General features: G+C 36.0%; 1 protein-coding gene and 1 pseudogene across 1 annotated transcript; one reads left to right on the top strand and one right to left on the bottom strand.

Annotated features, from left to right (window-relative positions):
* The first annotated feature begins 7923 nt into the window (after positions 1 to 7923).
* On the top strand, positions 7924 to 13379 carry LOC113692023 (pentatricopeptide repeat-containing protein At1g80270, mitochondrial-like; annotated as a pseudogene).
* Positions 13380 to 19935: 6556 nt separating this feature from the next.
* Positions 19936 to 21171, bottom strand: LOC113691350 (enoyl-CoA delta isomerase 3-like). Its single transcript, XM_027209454.2, has 2 exons — positions 20831 to 21171; positions 19936 to 20612 (listed from the first exon to the last, which is right to left on the bottom strand). The coding sequence occupies exons 1-2, from the start codon at positions 21064 to 21066 to the stop codon at positions 20078 to 20080; spliced, it is 771 nt and encodes a 256-aa protein (XP_027065255.1). The 5' UTR covers positions 21067 to 21171; the 3' UTR covers positions 19936 to 20077.
* Between the last annotated feature and the right edge of the window lie 287 nt (positions 21172 to 21458).

The raw sequence follows: 21458 nt of genomic DNA, 5'->3' as shown, positions 1-21458 counted from the left end.
TCAATGCCACCAACTACGCTCAATTCCAAGTTGAATTGAGTGAAATATGGCCAAATTACAGACCTGGATTTTTACTTGAAAATCCTCTTTTGGCTAGTTAAATGGCCTAACTTGACTTGGAACTTGTTTTTTTGGAAACTTTGATGTCCAACATCTACCAAACTTTATATTAGATGTTCCTTGGACTTTGTTTCACAAATAAACCAGATTTGGGTTGGTTGCATTGGACAAAATGTTTAAAAAGGAAAGAAGAGCTAGACGACAGTTTTGCCTTGGGAAATTTCTTGAACTTTGATGGCTTAGTTAACTACCTTTCTGTGTGAATTTTCAAATGAAATTTGATAGAGGAATAGTCCTCATATGGAGGTTTAATTGTGCAAAATTTGGTAATATTCTAAAACCATTTTGATATGCAAATGATGTCCCGAAATTGCTCTTCGAATCTGAAAAACTTTTCCTTTTCTCTTAGCCGAATGGCCAATCTTGACTTGGGACTTGTTATTTCGAAATTTTTGGTATTAATCACCTAAGAAAATGCATCTTGAATGTTACTTAGACATTGTCTACACAAATGAACCATGTTTGAAAATATTTCATTAGCCAAATGATTTAGAAAAGGGAAATGGTAGCACAAGGCAGCTTTGCCTTGAAAACTTAGAAATTTTCGTGACTTTGTTAACCGACTTTCCATACGTATTTTTCTATGAAATTCGACAGAGGAATAGCTCTTATATGGTAGTGTAATAGTGCCAAATTCGGTGCCATTCCGAATCCGTTTCAATGCTTAACCAAAGTCCCAAAGTTTGTGATTTGAACTTGGAAATTGCCTAAAAGTTTTGATTTTTCAGCAACTTTGAGCTACTATATCTTGGTGCTCAAAACTCCGATTCTTATTTTGCTTATTATGTTTTAAACTTTGTTTGTGACTCTAATTTAGTTCCAAATTTTAGAGACTGGTTCACATTATGTGAATTTTACTGAATTTCTAAACTTTGCCGAAAACTAACCCCGAAACTGTCTCGCAAGCCAAAACAGCAACTTTGAGACAAATTTTGAATACCTTTCATTTGGAATCATGGAAAAGTATCTTCTAAAAACTTTTATTACTTTGGAAGTAGTTTCCAACGGTACTAAGTTTTTCAATTTTGGACTCATAGAGAGTGAGATCTGATTTTTCAAAATTTGCTTGCCGAATCTGAAATTTCCGAACTTAAAGGAAATTGAAGGTTTCAAACTCTCCATTTTCCTCCGATATTGCTAGACCGTTTTACACTTGATTTCAAAGGTGAAAATCAGATTTCTCTTGTGTTTTTGAAACCCACTTCCAAGCCTCGATTATAAATAATTAAGGCTCAATTCATGAATTCTCCTTAGATTGTACACTAGTACAACTTTCTTTGATAAGTAGGGGTTCTAAGTGATAGTGTATAATAATTGATGGTTATTTGCTCAGGCGCTCAAGGGGACCTTCAAGAGGGACTCGGAGCGGACGCCTAAACACTTGTTTGGGCACTTACTCACTTGTTTTGATTAGGTGGGTGTTCCATATAGGAGTACGTAATTTGAATAAGTCTATGACATGCTTAATCCATGATCGTCAAGTGTTAAGTGCTACATGTTAAGTATTTACCACACTCATGCATATTTAAGTATGGTATACTTGAATTACTTGACATGAAATGTTTGAAAAGTATATTTACATGACTACTTGAATTACTCGACATGAAATGCTTGAAGAGCATGTTTACGTGACTACTTGAATTACTCGATATGAAATACTTGAAGTGCATATACTTCAATTAGCGACATGAAATACTTGAATTGTATATTTACGTGAAGTGTTTAAATGATTAATTATGCTATGGCTGCATAAGTCGGCTAGAGTGAACCTCCTCGACTCTTAAGTGGTAAAAGTGAGAAACGGCCAATGGCGGCCTATTAAAATGACTAATGTCTACCAATTAACCGTGATTACTACCATTAACCGTCAACCGTTAACCGTTTACCGTAATTACTTACCGTTTTCCTATCTACTTGATTACCTGGTACTTGATTACTTGATTACCGTAAATTACATGTTCACATGAAATTATCAAATATTGCTTACGTGTTTATGTCTTAATTGTTGCTAGTAATTGCTCATATGAAATTGCCCACCATTTTAAGGCGAGTGTGTATTTTATCTCACTCGACCTACCAAAAGAATAAATTTTTACCGTTTGCTAAGTTATTTGATTACTTGTGCATGTTATAAGCTCTAAGCTGAACTTGGGCCCTGCCCTTGGTTACTGACCTACTCGAGTCAGGACTGGCCTCGATCGGGTAGGTTGGAACCCTGGGCCACCGTTTCGGTATACTCGAGTATTACCACTGGAGGGATAAGGTGATGGCCAGACAAACTGAGAGGATCCGGAAGTTATAAGGTGCAGATGACCGAAATGGTTCCACTGGAACACCGTATCCTTCAATGTGTGTTTATTTTGCATAATGATAACCGTTTCATGCAAATGTGACATACCTATGATATGGTCAAATTACTCGTACAATGATTATTGTCTCATGTTAATATGCCAATGTGTAACCTTGAACCGTACATATAATATGCTCAACTTACGTGATTTATTAGAACTGCTAGAGTGTCTTGGAACCTCACTGGATTGTGTAGCTCATTTCACGTTTTTGTTTTCCTTAACAGGATTCGAGACCAAGGGCACTCGTGAATAGTGCTAGATTGTTTTTTTTTGGAATACTTTAAGTTGTATTATAGCAGATGACTGTAGTAAATATTCTTTTAGGTTGTATTAAGCTTGAGAGCTGATTAATTATAAGTATGAGATATTTTGGAGTACTTTAATTATGTATTGAAATTATTTAAAATATTTCGAACTTTTGAATTGTGGATTGTAGTGAGTCCTGGCGAGAGTTAGGCAGGCGTCCCGCGGATACCCTTTGGTTTGCCTTAGGGAGAAGTGGGGGCGTTACACTCAAGTAGCTAAGGCATAGGTGGGAATGGTGGTGTGAAACCAATATGGTGGACCTCCACTGCTCCCAAATCAAAATTGGAGATGCCAACAGATAACGAAAACGAAGATGGTCATGAGTGGTGGTTAGCGGCGACAACATGGTGTGGTAGCAATGGTGACGAGCAGAAACGGCGCAAGCAACGGCGATGGCCTGAGAGCGGTGATTAGCAGCTGCATACATCCGCGGAGAAAGGGAGAGATAGCAGCGGCAGCAGGAAAAGAAGAAAAGGGGAGGGAGAAGAGAAAGAAAAAGAAGAAAAAGAAAGAAGAAAGAAAGAAAAAGAGTAGGGCAACCGTGGGATTTTTTTTTAACCACTGTGCTAGGTGTGGGCACGTCTAACTGCCTTCGAGTCTTCTGACCAACCCCCCGAAATTAACTTTCTTAAGTGTGACCACCTAACGTGAGCACGCCTAACTATTAGAGAGTATTCTGACCAATTTTGAAAAATTGAGTTCTAAGTGGTCACGCCTAACTAATGAAGAGTCTTCTAACCAATTTTCAGAAATTGAGTTCCTTAAGTGTGGGTATACCTAACTAATAGAGAGTCTTCTGTTTGACAAATTTAAAACTCTCTTCCTTAGGCGTGACCACTAGATGCAGACATGCCTAACTACCAGTTTCCTGTCACAAAAGAAACAAATCGCTAAATGCAACTAACACTTAACAAAAACTCCAGAAATATAATAAAACTAAAACAAAGAGCTTTGGGTTGTCTCTCAAGCAGTGCCTTTTTTTAACGTCTTTGACTAGACGTTAAGCATCACTTCTCAATCTGGATGTAATTCAAATTTTCTTGCAATCGGTGACATTCCTCGAAGATCTAAATAGCTATTGAGTGCAACCATTCTTTTTAATTTTCTACTCATTTTCACCTCATAAATTGCTTTCATCCCATGATACTTATTCGCAGCAAATTTGCATTTAACCCTATAATCAAACTCAGAAAATTTTTGTATAAAAAGATTAGTAGCATGAATGACAAACACAGAATAAGAGTTCATAGGATGTTTTATTGTATCAAAAATATTAAAGTGGACTATTTCTCTATCAAATTTCATTGTAAGAGTACCCCTATTAACATCAATCTTAGTTTGGCAGTGCTCAAGAAGGGTCTTCCTAATATAATAGGTAATGGATTTGAAGCACTTCTATCATCTATATAAAGCACATAAAAATCAGTAGGAAAAATTAATCCATCTACTTGCACTAAAACATTCTCAATTACCCCATTCGGATAAGCAAATGTACGATCAGCCAATTGAATTATTATCTCTGTTTCTTTCAAAGGTCCTAAATTTAGAAAATCATAAATTGATTTAGGCATCACGTTAATAGAAATCCCTAAATCTAGCATTGCATCTCTAACCTTAGTATTCCCGATTCCACATGAGATTGAGAACATATCTGGGTCTCTATATTTTGGAGGTAACTTCCTTTGCAGCACTGCTGATACGTTCTCCCCCACCACAACTCGTTCATCTCCCCTCAACTTTTTTTTATTAACGCATAAGTTCTTCAAGAACTTGGTGTACTTGGAAACCTGCTTGATTGAATCCAATAAAGGGATGTTGATTTGCACCTTTCGAGACACCACTAAGATCTCTTTTTCCTTCTCTTGCTTTCTTAGCTTCTCCAACCTGCTAGGAAAAGATGGAGTGTTAGACTTATGATTCACAAGAGAGTTAGAGATTACCTTGGAATTTGAATTTTTCCCTCCTTCCTCAAGTTTCTTTTTATTTGCTCCTCACTCTTATCTTTAGGGACTATTGGCCGGGGCCCTTTAACTTCTTTACCGCTTCTCAAAATCATGGCACTCACGTTCTTTGGATTTGCTTCGGATTGAGATGGTAACTTCCTAAGAACGTGAGTCTAGACGGTTGATTGTAGTTGCTATGTGGTTTATCTGATTTTTCAGATTTTTCATGCCAGACCTTGTCTCCTGTTGGAATTGAGCAGTACTTTGCTAGAGTTGGGTAGTACTTTCGGCCAAATTCTTGACCAACTCTTCCAAGAAGCTTCATCCATTAGAGAATGAGAAATGGGCCTTCAGCTAATATTGGGGCTAGAACCCTGGCAGCCTATTTGGACCAAAATTTTGTTGACGTTTCCCTCCGTAACTAAAGTTCGGATGATTCCTCCAACTCGGGTTGTAGGTATTGGAGTATGGATCATATTGCCTCCTTGGCGCGGGCACGTTACTAGTCATGTTGACTTGTTCAGGGCTCTCGTCTTGAAATATTGGGCACATATCAGTAGCATGTCCCGTGTTGGTACGGATCCCACCAACCTTAACTTATTGTATATTTCCTACAGCCAATTGGCGGACATTAAAGTTAACTCCGACAACTACTACTGAATAGATGAACTTTTCACCTCATTCAGTTGATGAGTGGGACATTATCTCTGGGGCCAAATTGTTGTGAGTTCTGGGCCATTTCCTTAGGGACTAGCTAGGTGATTCTCACCCCCCTAATATCTAAGGTTGTCCCAAAAAAATCTCGTGATGGGCTTTCTCAGCCCGACTTCCAACTGATCTATATAGATAGCCACCCTGGATTTCGGGGGCATCTCGACAAACTGGTCTGCTTTGGGAGGATAGATACTATAGCATCGCCGAAACGGGTAATTACATAATAGGGCTTCCGCCTCAGCCCTCCCAACCGTGCTCCTGAAAAAAGGGAGCTAGCCAAAATCTACTCTAGTGAGGTCTAGTGGGGCCACCGGCTCCAATACCCCTTCATCTCAGGGTACCTCGGATCTGAGGTCATCATTGTATAGAACCTCGGAATCCACATCCTCAGCTTCATGGGAAACCTCGGCTCTTTCTTCCTCTTGGTGGGCTAAGGTACCTTCAGTTGTACTTAGTCCCCTCGGTGCTTCCTCAGAAGGGTCGGGCATCTCCGCTTCTTCAAAGTTCAGCTTCACTGTCTTTTTATGCGTGCGGGCTACCCTACCTATACTTGAAAAGGAAAATAGACTTACTATTCTCTAAAAAAGGTTGAGATTGGCTACTGTGCACTTGTAAGAAATAATCTCAATGGTTTGCCTCGGTTGAGTTGCAGTAATTTCCTCTCACAGTGAAAGTAAAAGGTGAAAACCCCTCTATTTATAGGGATGAGGGAAAGGCAAGCGAGCATTCATTTTGAATTTCAAAAGACATGCTCCCTCTCTCCTCATTAATGTGTGATTGTCCATCTAATATCCATTCAATGCATCCCTCAACGTTCTAGCATTCATTTTTCCCATTGACACTTGGCATACCATCGTCCCAATGTGTGCCACGTCCTTCCGTTACTCTGCGCCTTAGTCTCGAGTAGGGAGGCATGCCAGCTTTTCCCTTCCCAAGGCTGGGGGCTTATTAAGGGCGTTCACCTCAACCCTCATTGGCTTTGCGATTGGACGAGGTGATCTTTAGAAGTCCCGTGCCACCTTGGCTCATTGCCTCACCCCATAGGGCCGGTCTCTGACTCTCCGAGATGGTTTCACCTCGGCTCGACCTCCTATCTTCATCCCTGACATCTGACATCTGACGTCCCACTGAGAAAGCTGACTCATGCATGACAGAATGACGTGACAAAATGACATAACCATTGTCATGTCCCCTTCATCAGGCCTAACTCTGACACTGTCAGAGTTTGGTCCACGGGAATTGGAACTCATCATTCTTCCCACCATATTGTCTACTATAAATACCTTTCCATCCGTAGGAAAGGTACGCATTCACATACACACCCACATATACACACATACTAAAGACTCTTAACCCCTTACTTTTAGTTTGCAATTAGGTATCCGAACTGACTTGATCGTCGGAGTGGGACCAGGGGACAAAGCCCCGTATACTGCAGATGTGACAGGTGAATTCCTTTGACTCGGTCCAACCATCCGGAAGTCACCTCTTCACATACAGTTCAAAAGTCAAATGTACCACCATACCTATAGGAAAATTCTGCTTTTTGGATATCATTACCTCAACTTGCATCTCTAACTAAAGATAATAGTTTAAATTTCAAATATTTAACAATTTTTAATCTAAAGGTCAATAACACTTCTTTTACCATCTAATGATGAATTTTTCTTGGGAATATGATACCAAAAATGGATGGTAAAATCTCCTTATACTATATTTAATCACTTACTACCTGGCAATGCTAGTGTTACTGTTCTTATGTTCTACTAATTGAGTATAGTCAAGTCGACTTTATTCTCAATTATAGTAGAAGAGATGAAAATTTGTCAAAAATTAAATAATATAGAAAAGTGCACAACAAATGAATATTGTCTTCCTCTTCATTCTTCTTATTAGGTTTAAAAAGTCTTAATCATGGGCCAACCCTAAAAACACCAAGCCAGACAAGACCAAAAAGCATATTAAATAACCTATTAAGACCTACTCAAGCCAACTGCAAAGCATCTTTTAGTTTTTTAATTTTTTTGAAATCAGTTGAGAAGTGAACTTTTTCTTTTTTTTTTTTTTTTTGGTCCAAGATGAGATTCCAAATCTTACAAGGAAAAAGTGGAAGAAAGATCTCAAGATCAGCTGACTAATGTCGTTACCAGTTAAATTGGATTTTGGAGACTTCTTCCTCTTCAGATACTTGCAAACTTGGTGTTTTATCTCTCTAAAAGTGTATCAATTACATTAGAGAGTGTTCATTATCCATCCACATAAATGTGGAGCTGAGAATGAGTTTGGATTCTATAGTTTGATCCAAGCCCTATGAGTTGTATGGGTTATAATACAATTTGATATTAGTATTCATTTATTGCTGATGAGTTAGCTTTTTTTTTTTTTTTTTTAAGACTTAGTTTGTATGAAGGCGCAATATGTATTGACACGTCCATCAGTGGCGCTAATTTGCTTCCCCTATTCGCAGGGTTTAAGCATTATCAATATTCCACGCTTTTGCTCACCCACTCTCTCTCACTCTGCTCATTTCTACATGTGCCAGCCCTCAAAAGATCAACGCCGAAGAGAAGAAATTAGTCATAATGATGTTGTCTCTTCGTCAACCCTTTAGTACTTTCCGGTAATCCCCCCTTCCTTTTCTTCATCTATGCATTTTCACTTCTTTTACACGTTTTCCTTTATTTTTTCTTTTTGCTTTTCCTTTCATGGGTAGTAAAGGGCTCAAGAAATGCCCTTTTCTTTAGGAAATTTTGGTTTGTGTTCCCCTTTTTTCAACCCTTTATGAAGAATATTTACGATGTGTGTTTTGATGTGTGGACTCTGATTGCAACCATAGAGTTGATTCTGCAATTTAACTCGTAATTTTCAAGGTGGCATTTTTGTTTTGGTTTTTGAAAGAAAAACATATTTAGGAGAGGATTTTTGGAATGATAGAAGCTAGAACTAGTAATAGTTGGAGATGGGACAAAAGGTTTTTTTTTCCCCCTTTTTTTGTCTATTTCTGAAAAAGAAGATAAATTATGTGAAGAAATGGAAGGAATGTACTTTCACTGATAAAAATAAATTCCAAGGTTGTTGCAATTTCTTAGTCAGACTATTTTCTTTCTGGATTTTGCTTCTGCTTAGATGTTATTACCTTACTAATATTCCTTTTTAAAATGAGGGAACAAGAATGTACACTTTTGTTATCGCCATTAGTGCTCTAATCTTGCATCATATTTATAAGCGGATATCTGATTACTTGAACTTTTCTGCTTAAGAAAAATGTGGATTCTATACATGGTTCTTTGCTAAGTTCTGGTTTGATCAGAGAAACTGAAAAAAGTAAATTTTTTAATGAAGCAGGAGGTTCGGTCAATCCAACTAGAATTTTTCCTATAAACCTGTAGTGTGCCCCCAAAATGTGGATGCAGAAAGTACAGGGCATTTTCACCTAATATGGATGAGTTCTCTGTTATTACTGCAAAGTGATGTCCTCTAATGCCATTACATGTATAGAGAGCTGCAACTTTAGAGGCAACATGATCTTGCTAGTTAAATTTGATTGAATGCTTGGGATTAGCATACAATACTTTTCCTTTCATAAAAGATGTTGCTCCTCAACTTCTTGAAACCTTGTCACAGCTGATGAATTGATAGTTTTTTTTTAAAAAAAATTAGGGTGTAATATAAATCACCAAGAAGGCGCTTGATGGGAAATGCATATGAAGTTATTTATTTATTTATTTATTTTTATACAGGGAAGGGGGTTTAACATGGGAGCCAAAAGTCCTTAGCTGTATCTATTCAGTATTTTAACTTATAGCAAGGTCAAAATAGGTTCGTACAGATGGTATTTTATTAGTGCTTTTCTTTTATTTATCTATTTATTCCTTTTGCATCATGTTGTACTTCAATGGCTTTGATTATAAAGAAAACTTGCTGGATTACTTGTTTAGACTGCATTTACTTAATAGTCCACTGTATTTTGTTTGTACTCATTCTTGATCAAGTTTACCACGTCTTCTAGGAACACAGATTTGGGGCGAGGATTTCCCTATTTTGCTATGATTTAGAAACAACAAGGTGCGCATTGGAGAACTGCAATTCAGGTTATGCTGGATCTCAACAAATGATATCCAGTAGATATCTGTCTCCGACATGGTTCTTCAACGCAAGTTGTGATTCTCAAAAATTACTTTCAGGAACCCGCAGTCTCACTTCTCAGGCTGGCACTGAGAGTAGTGGACAAGATGATGATGACTTGGAGAATGGGTTTTCCAAGTTTGGAACTTCAACTACTTCTGATCTCTTTAATGAAAGCCATGCAGTTCATGAAAATGAGGATGATTTAATCTGTGAATCAGAACTCTCTGAAGAGGATGCTGGTAATATCAGGGAGGCCAAACCTCAAAATGAGCTGGAGGTATCTGGTGTTGAGACTGATGATGGAAAGAGAGCTCTGCAGTAAACAACTTTCTTCCGTATTGTGCAAGGCCATTTTGGCTGCTCCAGCTTTATCTGTTCATAAGCTTGTAGACCACTGGATTGAAGAAGGAAACGAAGTAACTCGATCAGTAATAGCATCAACCATGTTCCATCTGCAGAAGAGACGGATGTTTGAAAGCGCTTTAGAGGTAATTTAGTCTCATAGGTGGTGCTGTATATTGTTTACCAGATTCAGCATTCATATTTGCAAAATTGATTCTACTTTTGATATTGATAACTACACTCAATTTTACTAATTTTATGTTTCTGTATTTTAATGATCGTAATCTGATGATGTTTCTTGTGCTTTAGCTTTTGGAGAGTTGCCTAATAAACATAATTTCCAGAAAAAACTCTTAAGAATTTGAAACTATGTATTTATCCAAAATATGGTAAACCGCTAATGTTTGATAGGCATCTGATATGTCTGGATCCTTAGAAGCAGATTGTATAATCTTACATTGAGCTGAAAAAAATACATGAGAAGCTATTGATAACATTTTAAATTGCATTTGGTTGGAAAAATAGAGAATCAGCTTACTTGAAGAAAAATTAGTGCGGTAGAATCTGCTTAAGTAACAAATTGGAATTTAGAATATATTTTTGAAGCCTTTATGATATCTAGTATGTACTCTTATACCCCTTTCAATAGTGGCTTCCTCTGGATATCAATATTTTGAGTGCTTAACTGTGAGAGAGGTCCTCATCTTTAAGGCATTGACTTCCATAACTGGAAAGAGTTTTCTCTCTCTATGTGGAAAGCTGATGCCTGTCTATTTGGAGGTTGGAAGTTCTCTCTTTGCATCTTTAGGTCTGTTATAGAACATGAGGCTGTTATCTAGCTTCTTCTCAGGGTTTGTTTAAGTCAACCAAAACGTTGGTGCTTGCTCAGACAAGACACCTTGCATTCTCATGGTTGTGATGATTCATTCATCCATCATATGGGTTTATTGTTATCATTGTAGACAATGATTTGTCTAAATAAAAACAGTATAAGAATGGATCTCAGGCTAACTGAGTTAGAAAGTTTTTGACTAAAATGGACTAGGAAATTCTAGTGAGTTTTGGCACAGTTTTAACCAGTCAAGACATGGATATTGTAGTCAATAGCATCCAAACGTCTAAGTTCTGTTAAATCCTTCTAGAACAATTAGTACTGAAGTTCTTCTTGACTGTCAATGGCCAAGTTCCCTTTTATTTCTTTCTTTTTGGTTGTCCTTTCTTTCCTTTTCTGTTCTTTTTGAAAGTAAAGATGCTATGCTTGACCATACCAAATTCTTGTTGATTATTTAGTCATTAGAGTTCCTTAGTCCAATAATTGTTGGAGAATTTAGATAATCCGATACTTGGGTAGTAATTTTTGTCTTTCTCTGAGCATGTCATTTTTCTTGTGCGCATCCTAAGAACTCAACCTTGAAAACCATGGGAGTCTATTGTATTCTAGTTCATCCGAATAAGGACAATCTCCCCAAATGATGCACATATTGTGCTTGTATAGTTTTGAGGTTAAATAGCAGAATAAACATTCTAGCAAAGTGGTAATTTCTTGGTTGAAGTGCATTCTTATTTGCCTGTATGGTTGAGGTTTGTTTATGGCATGTCACGTATGCAGTGAGCCACCAATATGGAGTGGTTTACACTGATGCTTGCGCTTAGATATGTGAAACTGTAGGGAGAAGGTGCTCTTCCAAGAGTTAATACTATTAGTTGAGCTGTGTGGACCAGTTTGAACTGTAAGTGCTAGACAAGACAGTGACATGGATATATTGGGAGATACTGAACTACATGGTAGAAGAAAGTTTTGCTTATAACCAAATGCTCCATGTCTATTTTCCCATATGCCAATAGGACAGCAATAATTTTGTAGGAACTTTGCTTCTTGCTAATACTAGCATATGTTCTTGAAAGATTCACAACTACTCGTGTACAGAAGTTACAACGTCTAATTCACACATGCTTATAGAGTTTCACCTGATCTGTTTCATGTTCGTTTTGTGCTTCTGGAGTTATTTACACTTGACATATTTATTTTCATGGGACAGTTCTCAGAATGGTTGGAGTTGGAAGGCCACGAGTTTGGTGAGAGAGATTATGCTTCTCGTGTTGATTTGATTGCCAAAGTGCATGGTCTTCAGAAGACAGAAAGTTATATTGCAAACATCCCAAAATCCTTCCAAGGTGAAGTTGTTTATCGTACACTATTAGCCAATTGTGTTCCTGTAGCAAATGTGAAGAAAGCTGAGGAGGTTTTCAATAAGATGGAAGGATCTGGGATTCCCAATTACAAACATTGCTTGTAATCAGTTGCTTTTTTTTATATAAGAGGTTGGACAAGAAGAAAATTGCTGATGTTCTTTTGTTGATAGAAAAGGAAAAGGTAAAGCCTTCTCTATTCACATTACAAACAATTGATAGATGTCAAAGGTCAATCAAATGGCATCACTGGCATGGAGAAAATAGTTGAGACAATGAAGGATGACGGTTTAGAACCTGATTTTGCTATAAAAGACTTGTTAGCTAAGCATTACATCTCTAGTGGGCTGAAAGAGAGAGCTGAGAATCTGTGGAGATGAATGTAAAGAAAAATCGTTGGGCCTACCGCTCTTTAATTTCTATGTATGCAGCCCTTGGAAAATCTAATGAAGTGGAAAGAATCTGGAAGATTTGTGAATCTAGATCACGGCCTCTGGAATGCTTGGCAGCCATTGAAGCTTGGGGAAAGCTAAACAAAATTGAAGAAGCAGAAGCAGTGTTTGATACTTTGTGGACAGCATCGAGTAAGCTGTCCTCAAAGCATTGTTCTGCTCTACTGGGAGTTTATGCAAATCACAGATTGTTGGACAAAGGAAAGAATCTTGTGTAGCAGATGGCCGACAGTAACTGCCATATAGGGCCACTGACTTGGGATACGCTTGTTAAGTTTCTAGTTGATGCTGGTGAAGCCGAAAAGACTGACACTATTTTACAGAAGGTTGCAGAACAGAAACAAATGAAGCCAAGTTAAGTTCTTACATGACCATTATGGATCACAATGCAGAGAGGGGTGATGTACAAAAAACTGAGAAACTGTTCCACAGGATGAGAAAGGTGGGTTATGTACCCATATCCGACAGTACCAAGCACTTGTTCAGGCCTATATTAAAGCCACGGCTCCTGTTTATGGGTTCTACAACAGAATGAAAGCTGACAATCTATTCCCCAACTGCCCAGCAGAGCCTTGGCAGCTCAATTGGCTCAGGTAGATCCCTTTAATGAGACAGTTTCAGAGTCGCTCAAATGAGGTGGTCTACTGGAGATTTTCCGGTTGCAAAATTGTTTGCAAGCAAAGTTATGAATTGTCTGCATCAGCATGTTATTGTACAGAATTAGGTGTAGAATTAATTGCCAGTTGAAAACTAAGAAGAATTCTTGCTTCTTTTTTGGTTTTAAAATGTTCCATTTTTCCAATTGGAACCAATCTGATGTGCTTGTCCTTGCTTCTTTTGTTGCAGTGCCTTCCTAAATCCTTGGTGAAAGGTTGGGGAGTAAATCTGGCTACACTTACAGGATGTTTTTACCCCACTTGGGATCTAACCGGTTATGGGTCTAACAGCTTGACCTTTCATTGAAACAGGTCCTAGGAAAGTACTTTGCTTTTGGCTGTTCTGTGTGTATGATTAATCTTCTAAATAGATGTAGGCCATTTTTGGACAGCAAAATTAGCTAAAAATTGTCAAAACGAATAATTATGCTGCAACTAATTACTACGCAAATTGTTTCTAACACGTTGAGCATTCGACATTGTGGTGGTTGCAGCTATGTTTGCATGAAAAACAATAATATGCCTGTTCTCTTTTCAGATGCTGCAGATAATATAATGATTTTAATTACATGAAAGAAAAGCTCAATCCAGGTCATCCTTAAAACTGTTCAAAATTTTAGAAAGCTTGCTAATCTTCAAGTGAGGCTTAGTTAAAGCTTGAGGAAAATTATGAAAATGTTTAAGGTTCGATTTCCTTGAACTCTTTATCTCTTTCTAACAATCCAACCTACTTTTTATATATGGTTTTGTCACCTCTACCTTAACCGTTTATTTTAAAAGATTTAGAAACTCCATAGCTCCTTAATAACCTCAATTTCTTTCCAACTTTCCTCCTTAATGACCACAATTTCTATTCCTATCACTAAACTAACAACCATCCAATTTTTGCACATGTTATTCATTCCCCAAATAAATTTGATTCTTCCTAATCAACCCTTGTTATCAAAGTACAAGAAATGATAGGATTAAATTGATTTTTTTCCTTTTAATTTGCTTTTTAACAAGGAGGGGTGAGATTTAAAAGCGATAAGGGAATAGGGTATTTAAAATTAGAACTTCTAATTTCTAGAAGCTATATCTTAACCATTAGATCAAAATTTTTTCTACAGGACATAATTGATTAATTACTAGTAATAGTTTAGGTACCAATTTTTTTTTTTTTTTTGGTGTGTAAACCTTGTGTTCGGTGACTGCATTAGACTCCAACTAATCCAGGGTTGAGCGCATTGGGCCCCAACTATGAGTTCGGTATTTAACTTCCACCATTATTGATTATTAAATTGCTAAGTTACTCGTTTTTGTCTTTGTTTTAGATAAGGTGTTAAATCACTAAAATATAACATATTTCTAATATCCACTACCTAATTGTTGCTTAGGATGACAAATTCTGTTTGGATTAATGATTTTATCTGTTATATTTGGTTTCAAAATAAGTTATCTTAAAATGCTGTTCGGATGTGGGCACACAATCTGTAATTAATATCATGAGTTAAATCCCCACGTATTATTCATTTCCTCATAACCCACCCACTTTAATCAAATTCTTTAGTCCTTACCTTAGATGTGGATACACAATATGTAATTAATATCATGAGTTAAATTCTCACCTACTATTCATTTTCTTAGGGTCCAGCCTCTTTATTCGGATATCTTATCTATTCCACATACAAATGCAATCTTGCAAAGGTAACTATTGGCGTTTTATAAGAATAAAAATCAAAAAAGAAAAAAAAAACTACCAGCCCCTTTATTGCTCTCTTTCATCTAATTTCCCCATCCTTCTTTTTTCGTGGTAATCTGCAATACTTGGGCCACTATTTCAGAACGGTTAGCTGTTGGCATTGATGAATTATTCATGGGGATAGAATTTCACCCGTTTGCTAGCATACAATTGACTAATCATCTAACTGTTACTGCTGCTCTACGCAATTTTAATAAAGTGATTAAGATCGATAAAGGATGAAATTAACCATTAAAATAGTGGTGGTTTATTAGTCATAAATATTAATCACAAGAAAATGCATTTGCTTATCGAGACATTATTCATGGACCGTCCAATGGTTGCTTGCCTTCAATAATTTTTGAAAGCTTATAATGCATGAATGCTTCAAGAAAAACAAAAAACAACACAATATGTAGAAACTATTCATCAATAGTTTCTGATAGAGCTTAATTGGGTTTTACTTGTTGGCTTCTTGTTCAAGGCTTCGATTTCGCATCTACAAATGAATGCAGCAACTAGTAGAACGAAAATTATTCTATTGTGATGTATTTGCTTGTTTTATTGAAATAAAAAAAAATGCATGGGACAGAGAAGAGAGAGATAGAGGTTGTTCACGTGTGCTTATAAGATGCGGTGATTTTTATGGGTCCTACGTGTTGCATGTCTATCCCAATAAATCATTTTATATTGTGTTAGTATTTTAGGTCAAAAATTGTGGGCTAGGTATTTTTTCCAAATAATTACTCAGGTAAAGCCAATCCAAACTTGTTAGTTTAAAAGGAGGTTGTTATGACTACCTGAGTACCCCACCAAAGGATAAGAAAATAAATGTCCTAAACCAAACATGATTACAAAGTGTATGTATGGAATCAATTCGTGTGTACATCACTTCAATCAAATCTGATTAATTTGACCCATTCCAGAAAAAGACAACACAGTCCTAGGTACAGAAAGTGACATTATTAAATCAAGAAATACAATAATTAGCACATAATGAATAATTAAAGTTATTACATCCTTAAATTATACCTAAATTTTTATTTTGGATTCTAAACTTTAAAATGGAATAGTTTATTCTCCAAAATACAAAATATATGTCACTTTAATTAGTCTTTAAAGTATAAAATTTATTTCACTTCAATCTCTAGGATATAAAATTAAATTTGTCTCACTTAAGTATAAAATTGGTCAATTTTTTTAAAACCATGGTACTTAAATGGGACAAAATTTTGTATTTGAGATACTAAAGTGTCGTATTTTAAAGTTTAAAAACCAAAATGGAATTGTGAGAATAATTGAAGGGTGCAAAGCGGAGTTTGTTTGGATAGGAGTTTATTTGGATGATTTATTTGAAATAATTACTGTAACGTTTTTTGTGATGTAATGTATGTGAGATAAAAAGATGATTGGGATTTGTGAAGCAAATTATTTTTTTCAAATCATCTCAATCCAAACACACTCAATTAATCTCTTTTTGCAAAGCGGAATCAGTCTCTTTTTGCTTCAATGTCTCTGATTTTGATTCATTTCTCATCTGATCCGATCTTTGTTGGTCCGGTGGCGTGAATTGTACTAAATTCCAGCCACAATTTGTTTAACAGTCTCTTGGTTATTGGTCATTCTCAAAACTTTAAAGTCTTGGTGTTGTAGGTAGAAGGTCAAGAGTTCAATTTGTCACTTAATTGTGGCTATCACTTTCACGTGACTGTTTTCGACTGGTTCTCCGTTGGTGAGGCTCTCCCTCCCCCTCCCGTTGCAAGAATAAATTATACTACTGTTATTGTGGCGACAAAAAAAAAAAGTCACAATTTGTTTTAAATTCAAAAATCGTCTTTTACACATTTCACATCTGAATTATGATTTAAAAACATAAAATATCTAAAGTTTTTTTTTATTATTATTGACGATTCGACAGAGGAAAACAAACTTTAGCAGTCTCTGATGTAATGCATTGCGTTCAAATGCATATCATATTTATAAATTGTAAAAAGAAAATGATAAAAATAATTCATTCCACTCTTCCTTTGCAAATATGGATTTTTAAGTTTGCACTTTTAACCTTTGTTAATCCAACTGCAGATCTAACATAAGCAACGATAGTCCCACTAAGATCACACCATTAATGAGAAAATTAATTTCATGTGAAATTCCAATAAAAAAAGAAAATAATTCATGCTTTTTAAAATCCTACAATGCTTTGTCCTCGAAACTTTTAGACCTCAAAGCGACTATTCGTCATAGCGAAAATAGCTAATTTCATCCCTAAACTTTTCACTAGCGTAGATTTAGTCCCTCGCTTTTATTCCTAACCAGTTTGATATGCAAACTTATTTTGCCATTCCAATTAAGGACTTCTGTGGTGGCTTTACCACCTAAAACTAATCTGGCTCTTAATTGACGAACTAAACAAGGGTATATTGGGAACATCATTTATGAGGCTATAATAAATCAAGTACATTGTGTAAAAAATCACAACATTAAAATTTAAAAAAGTTTACCTAGTGATTTTTTACACGTTTTAAAAGTTTTATGTGGTGATATTTTATACGTTTTACTTGTTTTATTACAGTTTCGTGATAATACCCCTGTTTAATTAGTCAATTAGGAGCCAGATCAGTTTTAGGTAGTGGTGCCATCGCGAAGGTCCTTAATTGGAACTGCGAAATAAGTTCAAGTATCTAATTAGTCAGAAATAAAAGTTTGGGACCAAATCGACACTAATAAAAAATTTAGGGACAAAATTGACCATTTATCCTTCGTCATAATATTGTACTTTTCATCTTTGTTTTTTTTTTTTTTTTAATTTTCATTAATACAAGTATTAAACAATGAAGGGACCGTTTTACCTACCCTAAGTAACCACCCGAAGAAGAAATTATCAAAACATGGTCTGTTCATCATTATCAACCCCAATCAGATCTGACTACCTAAACAGATAATATAAACAAGTTTACAATGATTAATCATAAAACATTAATTAACGTGAAATACATAAAACATTAATTAACCTTGACTACATGAAATAATGATCCTTTTGTGAAATCCAAAATCGCGCCCTCTTGATCTTCTAACCTATTCCAATTATATTATCATTAGAGAAAGTCAGGGACAAATCACACAATCAATATTTAATGTCCACAATTTGTAAATGACCATTTTTTCTTGAAACTCCCCTAGGTCTTCTCCCACCATTAACAATTTAACAGCAACATTTTTTCTTCGTAATTGACCACAGCAGGCATATTATATTAGACACACAATTAAGATCACGAATTCATCAAAACAGCCAAGTATGCATCCGAAAAGATTAATTTTTTTTCACTTAATTTACAGATTTTCTTGGGATCTTGATGAGGGCTAAGGTCACAAGTTGGGAGCCTTTTCCGACTTGCGTATGGAGGGGTCCATGGACTTTATCTCGTGAAGAAGGGCCTTAAAGTCAGGTTTTACCACAAATTTAAAATATAGTCATATCTATGATTTTTTAAATTTGCAATTCATGTAATTCATGTGCAATCAATATAATGATATTGTTAATTAAATTTAAAATTGTGCTACATAGAGTATTTGGGGCAGTTTAGAAATTTGATATAAATTTGGGACCATATGTAGTATATTTGAAATGTACTTTGATTAAACTAAAAATCTTGTTCTTTCTCGTTTTAAAATCCAAATAGAATTACTGGACAAGATACTTAGAAAAATTGACTGTATATGTGGATAAACCATCTAAGTATATATTAATAAAATAGATAAACACCACACATTTAGTTAATTATGATTTATTGATCAATTATTACATCATTTTTACATAATAGGATAATTAAATATTACATATATAATAAAATGTTTCAAATATATTTTAAATGATTGAAAAATTGGTATACAATAAACAATAATCAAAGAAAATTCTAAGAATAAATTTTTTGCCAAAAAATGTATTTTGGGTTCAAATTTATAGCCTACCACTTATCTACATAGACATGGCAAAAGTACTTAATTCATCTTTAAATACTCTAAACCATGCTAATTTATCATAATAAAGACAATAAACACTATCCTTAAGTGACAACCTATAGCAAATATCATCTCTTTACTCTAGTGAAACATATGAATCAAATTTAAAGATTCACCAATTTTTGTAGGTAAGGAATTCGAGTGAGGTAGTTACATGACTTTAAAGTCCTCTGAATCTAGTCTTTGGATGTGGTTTTTAACGCAAGAAATGACACTCAATTTCATGTTTTTTACAAAAAAAATATCATCGAATGCTACAATTATTGCCTAAATGTTTGAAAATAGTATGATCATATCAGGAATCCTATTTATCTTGCTAAATTAAAACCAAAATTTGATCCTATTTGTGATCTGAATCCATTGGTCATGTTATGAATCCTAGTATCATACCATCCTACAATCCAGATGGCAATCCTAATAACCATGCTTAAAATCAGCTTCGCTCAAGTAGAACAACTCAAGGTTTTTCCCCATGTATTTATATCGGAAACAAACACAAATTCCTCAGAAGAATTGCTGAGAGCATAGACAGGGCCACACGTTTCCAAATTTACATGTACTTATAGCTTGATTCCTACTCAGTAAGAATTCCACCGTCAAAATGGCTAAAATATTTTAATAATTGGCAAAAAATTACTATATGGATAAGATGTATATCATTTCAACAGCATGTGTATGTCTCACAAAATGGTATTTATCGGCTGAACATAATTCATTCTTTCAAGATCCGTGTTAAATATATTTTGAAGACCACAAATTAGATAACTAGTTCTAGGGAAACTTTCTGTATTTTATTTTACTAAACAAATTATATTCAATGTCATATCCTATTTTGATCAAAAACTAGAAAATAAATGGATTATATAAAACGTTAGAGAGAGAGAGAGAGTACCCTGGTTTAAATCACGAGCTAAGACCAAAGATGGCCAACTTACCTCAAATAAGTTACTTAAATCAAAGGTAATTCTCGAGTGCCCAAAAACTACATATTCATTCTTGTCACTCCAATAGTAAGAGAAAGCTGAATGTATACCACAAGGCACATGCGATCCCAAACCGGTAAGTGTTATTATGGTACTAGCTATTACAGTATTATTATTACAATCTTAAGACCGTAACAGAAGAATCGGGAAGTTTAACAACTATGGCTAGAAGTCAATTCCAATTCCTTGCACAGCTCGGGATACAAAAGTTGTCTCATCTCAGCATAAAGCTCGCCATTCCATTTCTTTTTCGCTAGTTCGTCTGCCTGTGTCTTTGCAACTTCCAGGGCACCCTCCTCACTTGCAGCCTCACTTGCAACCTCACGGTTCCAATCTAGAAGTCCGATCTTTGCTGCTTCTTGTGCATCAATCTGCACGTCCCTCAACAGCAAATTACGACGAGCCAAAGGGCAGCCTACTTTTGACCTGATCAGGGCAGCGAAGTAGCCCGGGTAGCTCCTTTTCCTGGACAAAAGCTCGGCTCGCAGATGCGGCTCAACGACTTGCTTCATTGTGAGATGGTCGTGGCTGAGAGCAAGCATCAGCCCTGCCTCCGTTGCATAGCCATTAATTGCTGCTATGGTGGGCATTGGTAGGGAAATCAAGTCTTTGACCACATCCTTGAAGCCATCATTCATTTCTTTGTATGCTTTATCCTCTGAGCCTCCCGCATGGGACGGGGCATACCTGATCGAGTTGATACAGGACAACTTATTTGTCACGAGTAATTGCATTAATCTACACCTTTTCTTTCGTGCAAAAAAAAAAAATCTGAAAAATAACCGAAGTTGAATTCTAGACATTATTGTTATTTTGTTTCAATAGGACATTATTCAGACATTTTTGTGATATAATGTATATGAAAGGAAAAACGGTTATTCAGAAATTATGTTCTGCAACCGTACCCGAAGTCGAATCCTCCGCAGAATAAGTCACCCTGAGCGGTGGTAATGAGGACAGAGCCCGGGGTGGCCTTGGAGTTGACATTCACATCTTCAAGATAGCCTCGGAATGAATCAATGACTGTTGGGTTCAAAAGATGCTGATCTTCATTGTGGGTTTCGAGCAGAGTGAGCACGAAGGAGTGGCGGAATTGTTCTAGCCTGAACTTGGTGCACTGCCTTATTAAGTTTGTCTTCATGTTAGACTGGTCACGGACTTGGTGGTAAAGGTGGTTTTGGTAGGGAGCAACGAGGAAGATAGGCCAATTCGGTTCTTTAGAAGATAATGCAAGCCTTTTCTCACACAATTTTAACTGCGAGTATTTATATGTATAAATAGGTGATTCTATAGAAAAAGGCCCACTACTTCCCCCGCCCCCGCGCTCCCTCCACCCTGTCCCCCTCCCGCAGGGACACTTGCGGAGTTCATAAAAATTTATTATATATTTTCATTGTAGTTAAATTTTAATAAATAATTAAGTATTAAAATATTAACACATCATCAAGTAATTATTCATTATAATTTCACAATTGAAATTCATAAAAACTATTTGAATATAATCTAATATGATGAGACAAATATATCTAAAAT

This window comes from Coffea arabica, chromosome 6c (genome assembly GCF_036785885.1).
Source record: "Coffea arabica cultivar ET-39 chromosome 6c, Coffea Arabica ET-39 HiFi, whole genome shotgun sequence".
Taxonomy (NCBI): Eukaryota; Viridiplantae; Streptophyta; class Magnoliopsida; order Gentianales; family Rubiaceae; genus Coffea; species Coffea arabica.
This window is presented reverse-complemented; position numbering and strand designations above follow the sequence as displayed.